At 46.6% G+C, this 13,246-nt stretch overlaps 1 protein-coding gene across 2 annotated transcripts; it reads right to left on the reverse strand.

Moving 5' to 3' along the window:
- Positions 1-92: 92 nt before the first annotated feature.
- Positions 93-12,618, reverse strand: LOC122389544 (diacylglycerol O-acyltransferase 1-like). 2 transcript variants are annotated; one of them, XM_043381693.1, is made up of 13 exons: positions 12,458-12,618; positions 10,800-10,977; positions 8,708-8,766; positions 8,395-8,464; positions 8,177-8,274; positions 7,641-7,693; positions 6,469-6,574; positions 6,026-6,160; positions 5,455-5,638; positions 3,489-3,597; positions 2,870-3,093; positions 2,338-2,488; positions 93-1,980 (listed from the first exon to the last, which is right to left on the reverse strand). In XM_043381693.1, the coding sequence occupies exons 2-13, from the start codon at positions 10,973-10,975 to the stop codon at positions 1,822-1,824; spliced, it is 1,524 nt and encodes a 507-aa protein (XP_043237628.1). In that variant the 5' UTR covers positions 10,976-10,977; positions 12,458-12,618; the 3' UTR covers positions 93-1,821. The 2 variants fall into 2 exon arrangements, with proteins under 2 accessions (XP_043237628.1, XP_043237629.1); XM_043381694.1 differs by having other exon boundaries at positions 12,299-12,530.
- Positions 12,619-13,246: the final 628 nt, after the last annotated feature.

A 13,246-nucleotide genomic window follows, 5' to 3' on the forward strand; every position in this document is an offset into this window, starting at 1 on the left:
GGTGTGTGGATGTGCGAAGACGATGGATTGGCTTTACGACTGGTGTTCCGGAGGGCAGCGTAAGGCATTTTCAGTATGCAAAACACGAGTTGTACATTGTTATTGCTCATTTATTAGCCTAATCGCGGTGGCCACACTTTTTTGGCATTAATTGTCGGTAACAACAATGCATGATTCAACCGATTTGCCCAGCGTTCACCTAGCACCCGCTCTTGCATCCCGCACTAACGCTCGAAAAATGCCCTGATCAGAAAGCATTCGAATAACACCCCGATATGTTTGCATTGCATCATAATCACTGGGGACTAGCCCGCCAATCATATTCACCGCCGAGTATTTGCTAAATCACTGGCCCAACACCCCGCACAGCGAATCCCCAATCGATGTTGAGCGGGTCGACCAAACACTCCGGCCAATCCTTACGTAAGCACCGGGTTACATAACTGTTGAACCGGCGGGTCCTCGCGCAACGATCGTCGACCCTTTGCTACGCACATACGCCGCGAATGACTCACACAACAGACGCAACGACGCCACAGCGCTCAGGGCTGCCAAATCGAGCGCTGCCAAATATAGGTCACCTATCTCCTGTCTACCCTGTCGCTCAATCCGCAACAATAATATGGCAAGCTTCCACCCAGTCTTAGGATTGCTTTGTGCAATCCTTGGATTGCTAGGATTGCTGCACGTGAAACAGGCATCCGCTGAGTTTACACTACTTTTGTCGCCAAGCCGACCGCCATTCATCTTACAGTTTGTAAGCTGAATGGCGAAAGCCTCTCAGCACGCCCACGCATATCCCATGGATCGCTCATACACATGTCATGATTATTTTGCGATGAGCATTCAGGTTTTCACATACGAAGACGTTTCAAACATAGTATAATTTGCCCGTTTTATCAAAATTACATGCACATTACTAACAAACGCGATTCTGACTTTGAAAAGCTACTAGCAAAATTACCTAAACAGATATACCCCCATAGATATTGGCACAATCACTATCGTTACCCATCACGGCCAATCAATGCCCGAATCACTCATAGAATTCGATGTAACGATTCCAGTCATTCTGCTCGGGAGTACACAAGATATCAAGACTGTAATTAACTGACGTTGACAAAAAGGGACAGTAGATTACGGCACCTATCACGAGCAGCCGCCACGAACGCTTGCGATCAATGCACGTTTGTTACAGCCAAATATTGCTGCCATCTGCTGTGTGTAAGAGGATAAGCTCGGCTCCAAATAATTCACAAATACAAAACATCGACCACCTAGCCACATGTACCGTCGCAGGGTGACTCCAAATGGTTTCCTGACATTCCAGCACATAACTAGTTGAAGTCGTTCATTTCATTATTGAAGCCAGTAGACATAATTGCCACATGGTACGTAAAGCGCCCTCGCCAGGAACCAAATAGAAATAGAGCATCTGGTCATCAGACTCTGTGACTATGGCCATGAGTGAGATGCATCAAAACGTAAAACAATCAAACCGGGAATGTGCGTAGAAATGCCTCTGAAAACCTAGTCCATCGATCACACTTTGATCATCCACATCGCTAGCCCAAACAATCATCGATATTCAGATCAAACCCCTGATTCTAGACGGCACGTCAATAATTTGTAACAAAGACGTCACCAAAGCTCACTACTGCACCGCCCAGCAACAACTATCACTCTAACTAACCAAACATCTACGCCCCTCACACAGCAGAGTCTATGGTAGACTCCCACTCTCACCGTCTCCTACAACCCAACGTCTACCCGCATGTCTTCCCACGTGCCGCGGATCGGCAGACACCCCCGCTGACAGACCTACTCGGCGGCGATATCTTGTCGCTCGATGATGTAGTCGTGGTAGTACATCATGATGGCCATAGGCTGGCCGATGATGAGTGACAGCCACACCAGCACGTTACCCAGGCGAGGGGAGAACCGCTTCCGTACGAATACGGTCAGCGTGTCCAGCGGGATCTGTGGGGACACAGGCGCACAGTTAGTGTTTATTTACCATCCGATACCAATTAAGTTTTCTGCTAGCAGTCAGTACCATTGGATAGCAAAGTCGATAACTCATCCACCAGCTCCCCATCTCATAATTATCTTAAAATGCATTGACCAGAAAATACTGAAACTCTATAATGCCTCAGTAACTGACGTCTGGCCGTTCACGCACTCAAGTACCCCTCCAAAAAGTTGAGTCAATAACCTACAAATGTCACCTAACGTAATTCTTGACCACGTCAGCTCTGTTTACCAAAGAAACCAGGCGACCCCCACTGCTCCCTTCAGGCGACGGCTCCTTCCGCACCCTCGCCCTCCCCGGCTCACCTGTGCCATCATGCCGAGGAAGGCCCAGACTCTAAGGAGCCTCAGCGGCGCCGCCACCAGGTACTCGTGCAGAAAGGCCGACAGGAAGAACACCGCCACGGCCGCCGAGAACTTGCTGAACCGGTGTCGCAGCAGCGGCAGGTAAATGTGCCTGAAAAACACGGACACATTGAATGTGACGTGCATGATGGCAAGGTAAAGGCCAGGGTTGATTCTGAAGGGAGAGTGCAGATGGTTCGACACAAATGACATGTAATGACGCGAAACGCGTTATCGGTGACAATGATGCTGAAATTCACTCAAACAAAGTTTCTAATCCTGAATCGTTCGGCCTAGCTCCGGTAAACGTTGGTAAGGGATATCAGTGAAAAACGTAGGGAATAGCAACTTCAAAACTTGTATTAACGTACAACATATAAAATCGCCTATTTGGCCCACAGAAATGGACAAAGCTGCGAATTAAATTAAGAGGTTCGTAACAGACAGCATCTACGCGGTAGGTGAAATATGAAGTTAGGACAGCCGGGCCTACCTCATGGCGAAGCGGTGCACGGGCAGGTTCCAGGTCCTCCAGAAGGTGTTGATGTCGGGCGCGTTCCACCAGTCCAGGTAGAAGCGGCGGTCTCCGAACTGAGTCAGCTCGCCGATTAGGTTCAGGTACGAGTGGAAGATCAGGTAGAAGCTGACGATCCACAGCAGGTGGTTGGGAATGGCCAGCTTCAGCAGACGCTCCGTGGTGTGGGTGATGTCCATTTTCTGTGACATGGGAGACGTGACTTAGTGGTCAGGGGTAGGTGAGGTGAAGCAATGGCTGATTGAACACTGGCTTGCACTGAGCGCTGGTAAGAGATGGCGCCGATGTTCTGTAGAAAACGTGGTGGGTCTCCACGCCCCATGGCCTTCTATTCACGGCAGTTTTAACAATGAGAATCAAAGTCGACAAACAGCAGCTATTATGGTGAAACCTTCAGAAGGGTGTCAAATGTTTGATTATGTCGTCAGACCCAAGATTACTTTACTACTCGTCAGACCAGCATCGCCCATAAGGACCACAGGACAGTATCAGGCGGGACTTTGGCCGGTATCCAATGTTTAGTAAGGAGGTTTGGGCCGTGATGGCCATGCGTCGGGAGGGTGGCGCATCTACTGACCGAGAAGGGTTCCAGCGAGTTTCGGACGCTGGGTATGATCCACTGCTGGAACAGCGCCACCATCATGTTGATGCCCACGATGAGCTCCAGCACGCGCCGCGCCAGGAACCTGCCGGGAGGAAACAGAACACGTTATAAGCCTGCATTCTACAAGCTGGAATTTTGGGGTAGGTTATTTCGGAGAGAGGGAAGCTCTGCCACGCATAAAGAACATGTAAACTTCCTCGGGTCTGTCACAACTCGCACCAGTAGTATACGTAAACGAAGCCACTACACGTGACCCTTTACCGACTTAAGAGTTTGAGGAAGCATCCAATAGAGCCGGCTGCGACACAGACGTAATAGAATATAAATCAATTTCACATTTTGTTATTCACCTTTTGTTCATCTAAGGAGTTGGAGATTTAGAATATTTTGATAACCATCAAGATTATCCTCATGAGGCTTTACAGTTTAAAACAGCAATAACTATAACCTGTATGGTTTTCAATACCAAATTGTATAGAAGTTTTAGTCATTATGTCCTGCGATTCGGTAAAAGTAAGGAACCATAAACATCAAATGGGCGTCAAATCTACAGGGTGTCTCAAAAGTTCGTTTACACATTTCCCATGTCAATAAAGCATATAAAAACCGGCCAAAAATCTAAGGTTTTGGTGTCCGTGTGTACACTAGACAAATATGCATGCTTTGACAACTGATTCGGAAGGTTGGAAACCAAACCCTTTGCTGTATCTCCAAAAAATATTTGCCCATACCGATTTTCGTCACTCCGTCAGGTGCCGGAGGCTGATAAAAGGTTTCCAGCTTTCAAGCTCTTGTAGGGGAATCCCCCGCAGTTTCTGCGTCGGATTTAGGTTTGACGAGCTCCCCGGCAACATCCGCTTCTCCCTGAAAGCCGATAGCTTGCATCGACACCATCCGTGAGTATTTTGTAGGTCTTCTCTGGCGCTAACTCCTTCATGAATGACTGGCGCCGACCTCCCAAGCACCATTTTCCTTTTCAAAACAACCCCATTCCTGAACAAATGGGAAGTGCCAGGGGCAAATTTTTCGCAGCATATCGTAGCAGAATGTGTCGGCCATCTGTTTCTTAGACACATTTTGCAAAATTTGCAAATCCCGAACGCTCGTCATTCCCAATGCCAAGACCTTCGCTGGGTTCCGGAGTGTTTTCCTCAGGAGAGGTTCTGCTTTGTAAACGGCCAAAACCTGTCCATCGTGCGGTTTTGTCCGGATTTTGTGTGTAAAAGAAAGCTATTTGCTCCAGATCTGCCTCTTGAAACTTCGTTAGATAAAACTTTACATTAATTGACACTTTTGGAGGGTCACTTGTCCTCGGCATTGACGATTTTCGCATTATTTTCCCTCAAAATTTAGCGTTATAGATATTATAAACAATTTTAAATGATATTTTGTCTTTATTTTATGATGACCTGCAATTTTTGAAACTGGGTAACCTCTGTCTGTGAGCTTCTAGTCAGTTTGCAATAGTTAGGACTGCATTTTCAGCTGCTTTCCGGAGCACGAGTCTGCTGCGGTACAAGGGTCGTTCAAAGCGCTGTTAGTCTCGCATGGTTTTGTCCTTCAAAAATTTTAGCCACCGTTTTTATTAGATGACCATCATGTTGTACTCATCCTCGCCGACACTTTGCCATGTGTCATTTCCGACCTAACCATTCCCATTACTCGTGAAGCAGAGAGTTTCTCAGCCGACCCGAGTATGCGACCTCCATTTTCATACCTGATCCATGGTCAGAGGTGAACCCTTTTTGTGAGCTCATGAAGGGTCGAATGCGCTTGAAAACAATGAAGCTGCTTGAGGAAGGCTGTTACCAATGCCCATGCAAAATTTCGACTGTTAATTTCATGTTGATTAAGAATTATTGACAAAAAAGCATGGCTGGTACCTGTAAGCGAACTTTTGAGACACCCTGTAGATAGAGAGAGCTGGTGGACCACTGACCAGATGCGCAGTCGGTCCGAGCGCGGGAAGTTGAGTTCGTAGCACAGCGTGGGTGCCATCAGGTAGTAGTATAGGTCAAACAGGTTCAGGTTGTCCGGGTAGTGGACCAGCTTCCTGATAGCCACCCCTTCAGGAGCGGAATCCACCTCGGTTCGGTCGGAGGCCGGCGGGTTGAGAGACTCCACTGGAATCGGTAGATACTCGGTCAGAAGAGCTAGTAAAGCAGGACGTTGTGTGGCAGACTACACTGGAATCGGTAGATACTCGGTGAGAAAAACCACTTATACGGTACCTACATGGCGTGTGAGATTACAAAGAAAGGATGCCGGTGATATAGTTGATTAGGGTACATTGCAAAAGGAACACATCGATTCCAACTCAACTTCCTAAAAAGGCGGCGAACGATAACTCAAACGCAGTGGCTCTCATGATTACTAATCAAGTAACTAAGGGCAACACTTTATTTTTACTCCAATCACCAATACCCACGCACATTGAATTCCACATTTGATTGATCGTCGACTAATCAGCACAGCAAACCACCCCGCTCGAACGGACATGCCCAACTCACTGGACTTGCTGTAGGAGAGGCTTCGTCGACGCTGGGTGCCGCCTCTATCCCGGCGACACCACGAGTTGACATGGGCATAGCTGGCCAGCTTCAGGGAGAGTACCACGCAGCACCAGCAGACACAGGTCAGACCCACTGGAAGGGGGGACGGGAGGTCAGAGGTGCTGCAGGGTCAGGGGTCAGGGGTCAGCGCCCAGCGATGGTAAGGGGTCAGAGGTCAGCCGCCGGGTGGGTAAAGGCTCAGAGGTCGTCACCCAGGCGGTAATGAAGGGTCAGCGGTAAAGAAGCCTCAGCAGCGATACATTGTTAGCTGATGGCACACAGTGTAGATCTGTAGACAGATCTGAACATGAATACCAGTAAAATTGTACTGTCTCATATACACTATTGCAACGAGACAATGTCCACGTCGTTTCGTTTCAATGCAGCGGCTGGTTAATTACCCAGTGGGACTGCTTCCAGGTAGGTGACGACGACGTGCGGCACCATCAGGATCATGATGATGTTAACGATCTGCAGGAAGACGCCGAAGCTGGGCCGGATGACCGACTGCAAATGGGTCACGTCGAGGTCAAATGATCGGTGCAACAAATTTTGTATTGTCAGTTAGATGTTGCTACCGCATAAATTATCCATAGAAAAACACAATTCTCGAATAGTGTTGGTCTGATTTCCAAACAACCTGTGGTATAAGCTAGCCCATGGCCTAAACCGTTTCTAAAACGCACTGAAACCAGGAAAAGACATTCTATTAGGTACTTATGCCGTTCTTAAGCGCTGTTGAGTCGAGGGATATGAAAAATACGGCCTTGGAGATGTTCATTACCTAAAGAGAAAGTGATTACTTAACAAGTCCTATTCAATGCCTTCTTCCGCATACAGCTCATGAATCACATAAATGAAGCACAAAAACCAAACTGTAAAAATCACGCTAACATTTAAAACATGTTTTAATTAATGTACAAAAGAAAAGGCATAGTGAAGTGTGGTACGGCACATCCAAAGCAATTGTCTAATATTATAGAAAAAGGAAGAAAATAGACATTTCGTTTACGAACAATATACAAAAGATAAAGAAGAAAACATCATCAGTAGAAGAGGCACGGGAGGAGTGTAGGACCAATAGAAGGCCACAACACGACACGCTCAAATAGTTATGTCATTTTTTACGAGGAAAAAACCCTTGAGTTCCATCGTTGCGACCACGCATGGGAAAAAATGTCGATATTAAATACATCTTCCGGAGTAGCAGAAACGAAAAATCACAAACATTTGATACCTTTAGCAAGGAAAAATGGAACGTTATCACTTCAAAAAGTATAGTGAAAAATGTTACCACTCGGATTGTCATCATTGCGGCCGAACTAACTTATTTATTTTATAAACTCCTTATAGTTTCCATGTTGCATGACATGAGTAACTGTGACATATATCAATGCCACTTAAGAAGGCAAGCCTCAGGGCACCGCAAACCTGCCAATGTTCAAGTGGCATTCGCACACGCTGCCCACACCGGTTCTGCTCATTAGCCGGCCGGAAGGGGCCATCCGCCCTGATGCGGCGGTTGGTATAACATCGAACTGTGACCAGGAGCCACCACACCACCGACACTCACCCGTGCGAGCAGTTTCTCTATGGCCAGCGCCGCCCACGCGTGGACCTGCAGGTCTGAGCGGCGGCACGGGGCACGCACCGGGTGGGCACACAGACAGGGAGGCGTTAGGGCATGCCGGAGGGGTGCACACTGCACAGTGCTGCGGTCTGGGATCGGCAGAGTTTCTACGTGCGGAGAGAGACAGAAGAGACTAGCGAGAACAGAGGAGAGACTGAAGACGTGTAACAAGGCGGGCATGCAGCTGTAAACACATTGGTTACTCAACGCATATCATGATTTCTAGCCTAAGTCATAACCAGAAAATGTGTGCAAAAAAAAAACGCAAACACACACGCTATTCATAGACAACTGTTAAGGACTATTTGCGAGTGAAAACTAAATAAAAATTACCAAAAAATAAAAAATATAAATAGTGAAAGGCCACTGGCGTTCATTACAGTTGCGTTTAACGAAAATAATTTGAACACGCCCAGCTCTAGGAACGTTCTGGCATAAAGTGCGGCTCCTTATCAGTTCGCAGCCGGGTGGTTACTTACAGATGAGAACCATCAGCGATGGGTAGCGGTCGCCGAAGCGGAAAGGGCCTCCGTTCAGCGTGTAGAACCACTGTGGTGGGTCCACCAGGAGACCGTACCTGGCGGAGAGACACCGGTCAGTGAGATTCAAGTCACCCCGCATAGATGTATCATAAGAACGGACATTTTACAGTGACGAGCTGTGGAGATGGGCAGTGAGAATATACCATGATACGTACTTGCGAATGTTTTCCAGCATCAGCCTCGCGCCTCCCAGGAAAAGAAGAGTGAAGCCCCAGTTGACAAAACCTGCAAGCAGTATTTGTAAATACAAGAGCGTCAGTGACTTACTCAAAAACAAAAGTTCGTTCATTTTCGAGTACCTAATCAAGACAACCAAAGCTGCTGCAGATTTTATTGATCACTAGGCAGTAGGCAGCAATCACGAAGGCGTTTCATAATAAGTTTCCACACTATCAACACATTATCCTCTCCCCAGCGACAAGTGAGTTCAAAGGTCAGTGTCGCACATTTTCTGCCGATTCGTCTTACCGCCGTATTCGGTAAACCCTGCCCTCCAGGACAGCAGCGAGTCGCCGTGTTTGTGTATTCTGAAAACAAGGACCGCCCGTCACCACCACACGCGCCAACAGTCAGAGGGCAGCGGCCACAACGCGACGGCAGACACGTGAATGCTAATCGGTGATGATCAACTTGAAATCGCTACAAAGTCTGACAGTGTCCTGAAAAAAAAATAACCCAGAAAGTGCCACGGCCCAGAAGATGATGCCTAGAGATACGTTTTGATATGAACACACTACAAGCATGAGAAGAACTGGATACCATTGAATCATTTCAATTTCCAGTACAGTTTGCAGAGGCTAGTTGGCATTTTCTCGTTAAATTTCATATCACCCAAGCGTCAAGGGGAAAATAGGTAAGTGTTAACTGTAGCCAGCTCTGTAAACCCACGAACTGCAACTTTTAGATAGACCTTAACAAGTCTATTTCATCACAAAAGGGTCATTTTGACATATGTTTCGAAATAAAACCGTAGAACTGAAATCATATCCAGCCATATAATTCCGAAAGGACGACATAATTCAGGAGAGCCTATGCGAGAATCTATTGCTAGAAAGCACCAGTCCTCATCTAGCTCATCTCGATAAAAAGTTATGGCTCTTTTTGCCAATAACTAAGCGTAAAATAGGAAACATTGACTTTTGACGACATGACGTGACGAATCCGCTTTTGGTTTGACAACAAAAAAGGTCAAAGTACTTCTGTGATAAATCTGGACACACTTTCATACGAGGTAACAAAGACCGTGCCAGAGTCAGTCGGAGTCAACAGTTTTGGACGGAGTCTCGGGTAACGTCGCATCGGAACGTCGGAAAAACGACGACGGGGTAGGAAACGACGAAATCTGACGGATCCGACTTTCGAGTTGGAGGCAGTTGTCTCAAGGTTAACCCTCGCCCGTAATGGTGTTTTTCTCAGGGTATATAGAACAACGTTTTTCCAGCCGTGAACGTATAAGGGGGAGGGGTCCGTTGGACCCTCCCCCTTGCCGTTTCGCCCCTGATCGAGATAGAGCTTCGCGGAAAAAAACGAGCGTGTTGCCCGTGATAAAAGAAAGCCGATGATACCCAATTTTAAGGTCCTAATTCATTGGTTGACCTTCCAGGTCATGTCAATGACCCAAAAGTCGGGAAAATCGGGACCTGTTAGAACGTCGTAAAGTGTGGCTACTATGGGGTTTTCCGGGGTGCTGATCACGAATATCATGTTAGTTTTGATCACAGATGATGTCTTTATGCATTTAGGCCAGGTCGGGTCAGGTCAGGTCAGGTCAACCAGTAGGGGTCCTGCCGGGATATTCGTAGTAGGTTTCAACCGCCTCTGACAGCTTCGTAACATGTTAAGAATGCACCAAAACTACTTCGTAAATATCCATATGGTTGCTAAATTCGAATTTAGCTCCAAAAACTGGCATAGAAACATGCAAAGCTCGAAGAAGTGAACCGAGGTCATCAAAGGTCAATGACCTGACCTGACCTTCAGGTGACCTTGACACCCACCCTAATGCATCGGACGAACATCATTTCACATGTTTGAACGCTTGAAACCACGAAAAGACTGCAAACGCGCGGCTAATGCGAGCCGACATACGCCGAATCGCGATTCCGGCCAAACATGGTCTCGAAAAGTAGGTCACAGGTCAAAGGTCATTTGGGTCAGGGAGGGTCACGAAATTTTCATGGTAGGTGTGAAATTGATCAACTCGAGGGTACTGAAAGTTTCGTCGCGATCGGCCGCTTTTTACGCGAGTTATTCGCGAAACACCGAGGGTGGGGGTCCGTTCGCCCCCCCCCCCCCCTATGCGGGCTAGGGTTAACTCCGACCGAGCACTCTTATGGTTAGCTCCGACTGAATACAGCTGCGCTCACGGCTAGTCTCGAACGAATACAGCTGCGTTCATGGGTATCTCTGACCGAGAACAGCCGCACGCACGGTAAACTCTGACCCGAGTACAGCCGCACGTGCAGAAGCACCCACGGGTATTTTCGACCAAGTATAGCCGCGCTCGTGGTTAAATCTGACCGAGTACCTAGAGCCGCACTCACGGCGATGCTTTACTCACGGGTGGTCCGGCTGGCTGTGTCGGATTTTCTGCTCGGTCTGGGTGATGTCCTCGGCACGGCCCATGGAGGTGGTACGTCGCAGTCGCGGTCGGGGACCGCCACCGCCGCCGCCACCACCACCGCCGCGGTCACCGGATGGCTCCGTCCTGCCGTGGCTGCGATTGTGGCCAGCCATGTCTGTACCAACAGAAATAGGACGGTCAATCTCCATTCTCCAGGTCTTGAAACATACGCATTCATTTCAATGTCAACTTCATCTTGTCACAACACTCTCATATATTGCATATGCATCATGTATTATACATATAGGGATACCAGGACTGCCACAAAAAGCAGTGGAGCCAGGAATAGCTTGGAGAAAGTGTGTGGTATTTAAAAAAAATGGAAACCTGTTTCTTGAATGTCTACTGGATTCACTGTTGTATTGAAGAAAAAAAACTGGACATCAAAGAGACTATGAAAAAGTTCCTTGAATCATATGTCAAATACATGATCATCACTCATACAGCTACAACTCTTTTAGCTCATGTGTGTTGGTGCCTACTGCCTACTGGAGCAGCATGATGTGATCAAATGTTTTATTGAAACACAGCAACTGTGAACTGTAAAGAAGAGGAAGCTTTTTAACAACCCTCTGATCACACAATAGAACTGAGAAATAAAGAGAATTTTTCCCCAAGGGGCATATGACAGTTGGACTAGACTAGACTAGACTGGACTAGACATATACTGAAATAATTATTGTGATGTTGAGATAAAAAATGCAGCTTGCACAGTGTACAACATATATGTATTCACTGACACTAATGGCTGCATTGCAAGCTCCTGTTCAAAGGCACAATTTCAAAATGAAAACAAATGAAAAAAACAGCCTGAAATGAATCAAACTCAAAATGAAAATTTTGGAAGTACCTATGTAAGCACTGACTGAAGTGACAACAACGTATATAAACATAATGTTACAAGTTTCACAATGAAAAGAAGAGGCACAACACATGTGTTTCAAAATTATTGCTTTGATACAGATAGGAAGTCATATCAATACATCCCAATTCCCCAGCACAACATTGACATGGATAGAAAAAAAATATTCTGGTGTTTCCATTCAATATCAGAGAAAAATAGCTTCAAATGTTCAGCACCATTGAACTGAGAAGCGTTCTTATCTTCGCAAATCAATCACACATGTGAGCATACGTACCTACTCGCAAAACACACATAAACACACATCAAATCAATAGAAACATTTATAAAGAAAAATAATGCTCAAAAATGATTTATACTAGTTCAATGTGATAAAACATGTCAATGGTTTAGTAAAAGCAGCTCTTGCTCTTGGCTTTCCACTTTTTTGCAACTGCTTTTTACTTTATACCATTACGCTTGGATGTTAACTGCATTTTTTACATTGACAGTGCAAATTAATAAAAATATTGATCAACATCCAATATTACCATTTACCTAAAGGAAAATAATCTACAAAGATCAGTTACCTTACCTATCAATTATCAGATTGAGATCAAAACTGCAATCGAGTTTATCCTCACGTCACGGCCTGGGCTCGTGATGGTGAGGCACGACGTTTGCACTGTATTTTTCAGTGTACCTAGTGAAGATTTCTGGCAGGAAGTGCCCCACCCACCACCCTCCTACTGACCACGATGCGACAGATAAAAAGATCTCGAGCCCCGGTAGGTGACGAGGCCGGCCGCACTCGAGTCAAAGGGCAGAGATCGAGGTCATCGCATCGGCGTATCAGGTTTGTTTACGCAAGTAGCGCTTCCGGCAAGGTCATTTGCCTGCGTCGGAAACATCTCAGCTGCGTCATTGTTGTAAATGCATTCTGTCTAAAGGACTGCTATTACAAAAGCAAGAAAGAGCACTATTTCACTGCTAATCTAGAAACTACATATTTAGAAAGAAACCGTCAGTGATCAGATCTTCAAAAAATTTACCAATTAGCTTTTTACCAGTTTTATTCACAATTCTGAATATGGTGACTTCAAGTGACCTGATTGACTGGTGAAAATGTTGTTATGGTTAGTGGAAGCTTATTGAAGGAAGTAGAAGAGTTGTTTCACATCTCTTCTACCCATTTTGCCTTTACCTACGTATTTTTTTACATTTTTCATACCTAGCCTTTTTACAAGGGCGCACACAAGGGGGGGCACACGGGCCCGTGCCCCCCCATTCGAGTTGGGGGGCCCAACTCGAAGGAAGGGGCCCATTTGAGGCGGCCGAAGGCCGCCTCAAATGGGCCTCTAACTAATCCTTAGACCACCGAAGACCGTGTACAACGGGCCCTCAAATGGCCTTAAAGGGCCCTCAGATGGTCTCAAAAGGCCCTCAGATGGCCTCGAAGGGCCCCCAGTTAGCGTCATAGGGCCCTCATCTGGTGTCAAACGGCCCTTAGATGGTGTCAAAGGGCCCTCAGATGGCCTTGAGG

This window comes from Amphibalanus amphitrite, unplaced genomic scaffold (assembly GCF_019059575.1).
Source record: "Amphibalanus amphitrite isolate SeventyFive unplaced genomic scaffold, NRLGWU_Aamphi_draft 000361F_arrow, whole genome shotgun sequence".
Classification (NCBI taxonomy): Eukaryota; Metazoa; Arthropoda; class Thecostraca; order Balanomorpha; family Balanidae; genus Amphibalanus; species Amphibalanus amphitrite.

Bases quoted from the DNA above. Each gene is read 5' to 3' on its own strand.
- LOC122389544 (XM_043381693.1), bottom strand. From the start codon at position 10,975: ATGGCTGGCCACAATCGCAGCCACGGCAGGACGGAGCCATCCGGTGAC. The intron at 8,465-8,707 runs GTAAGACGAATC...TACTGCTTGCAG, and splicing joins AGGGTTTACCGAATACGGCG to GTTTTGTCAACTGGGGCTTC. The intron at 2,489-2,869 runs GTAGGCCCGGCT...CGTGTTTTTCAG, and splicing joins GTGCACCGCTTCGCCATGAG to GCACATTTACCTGCCGCTGC.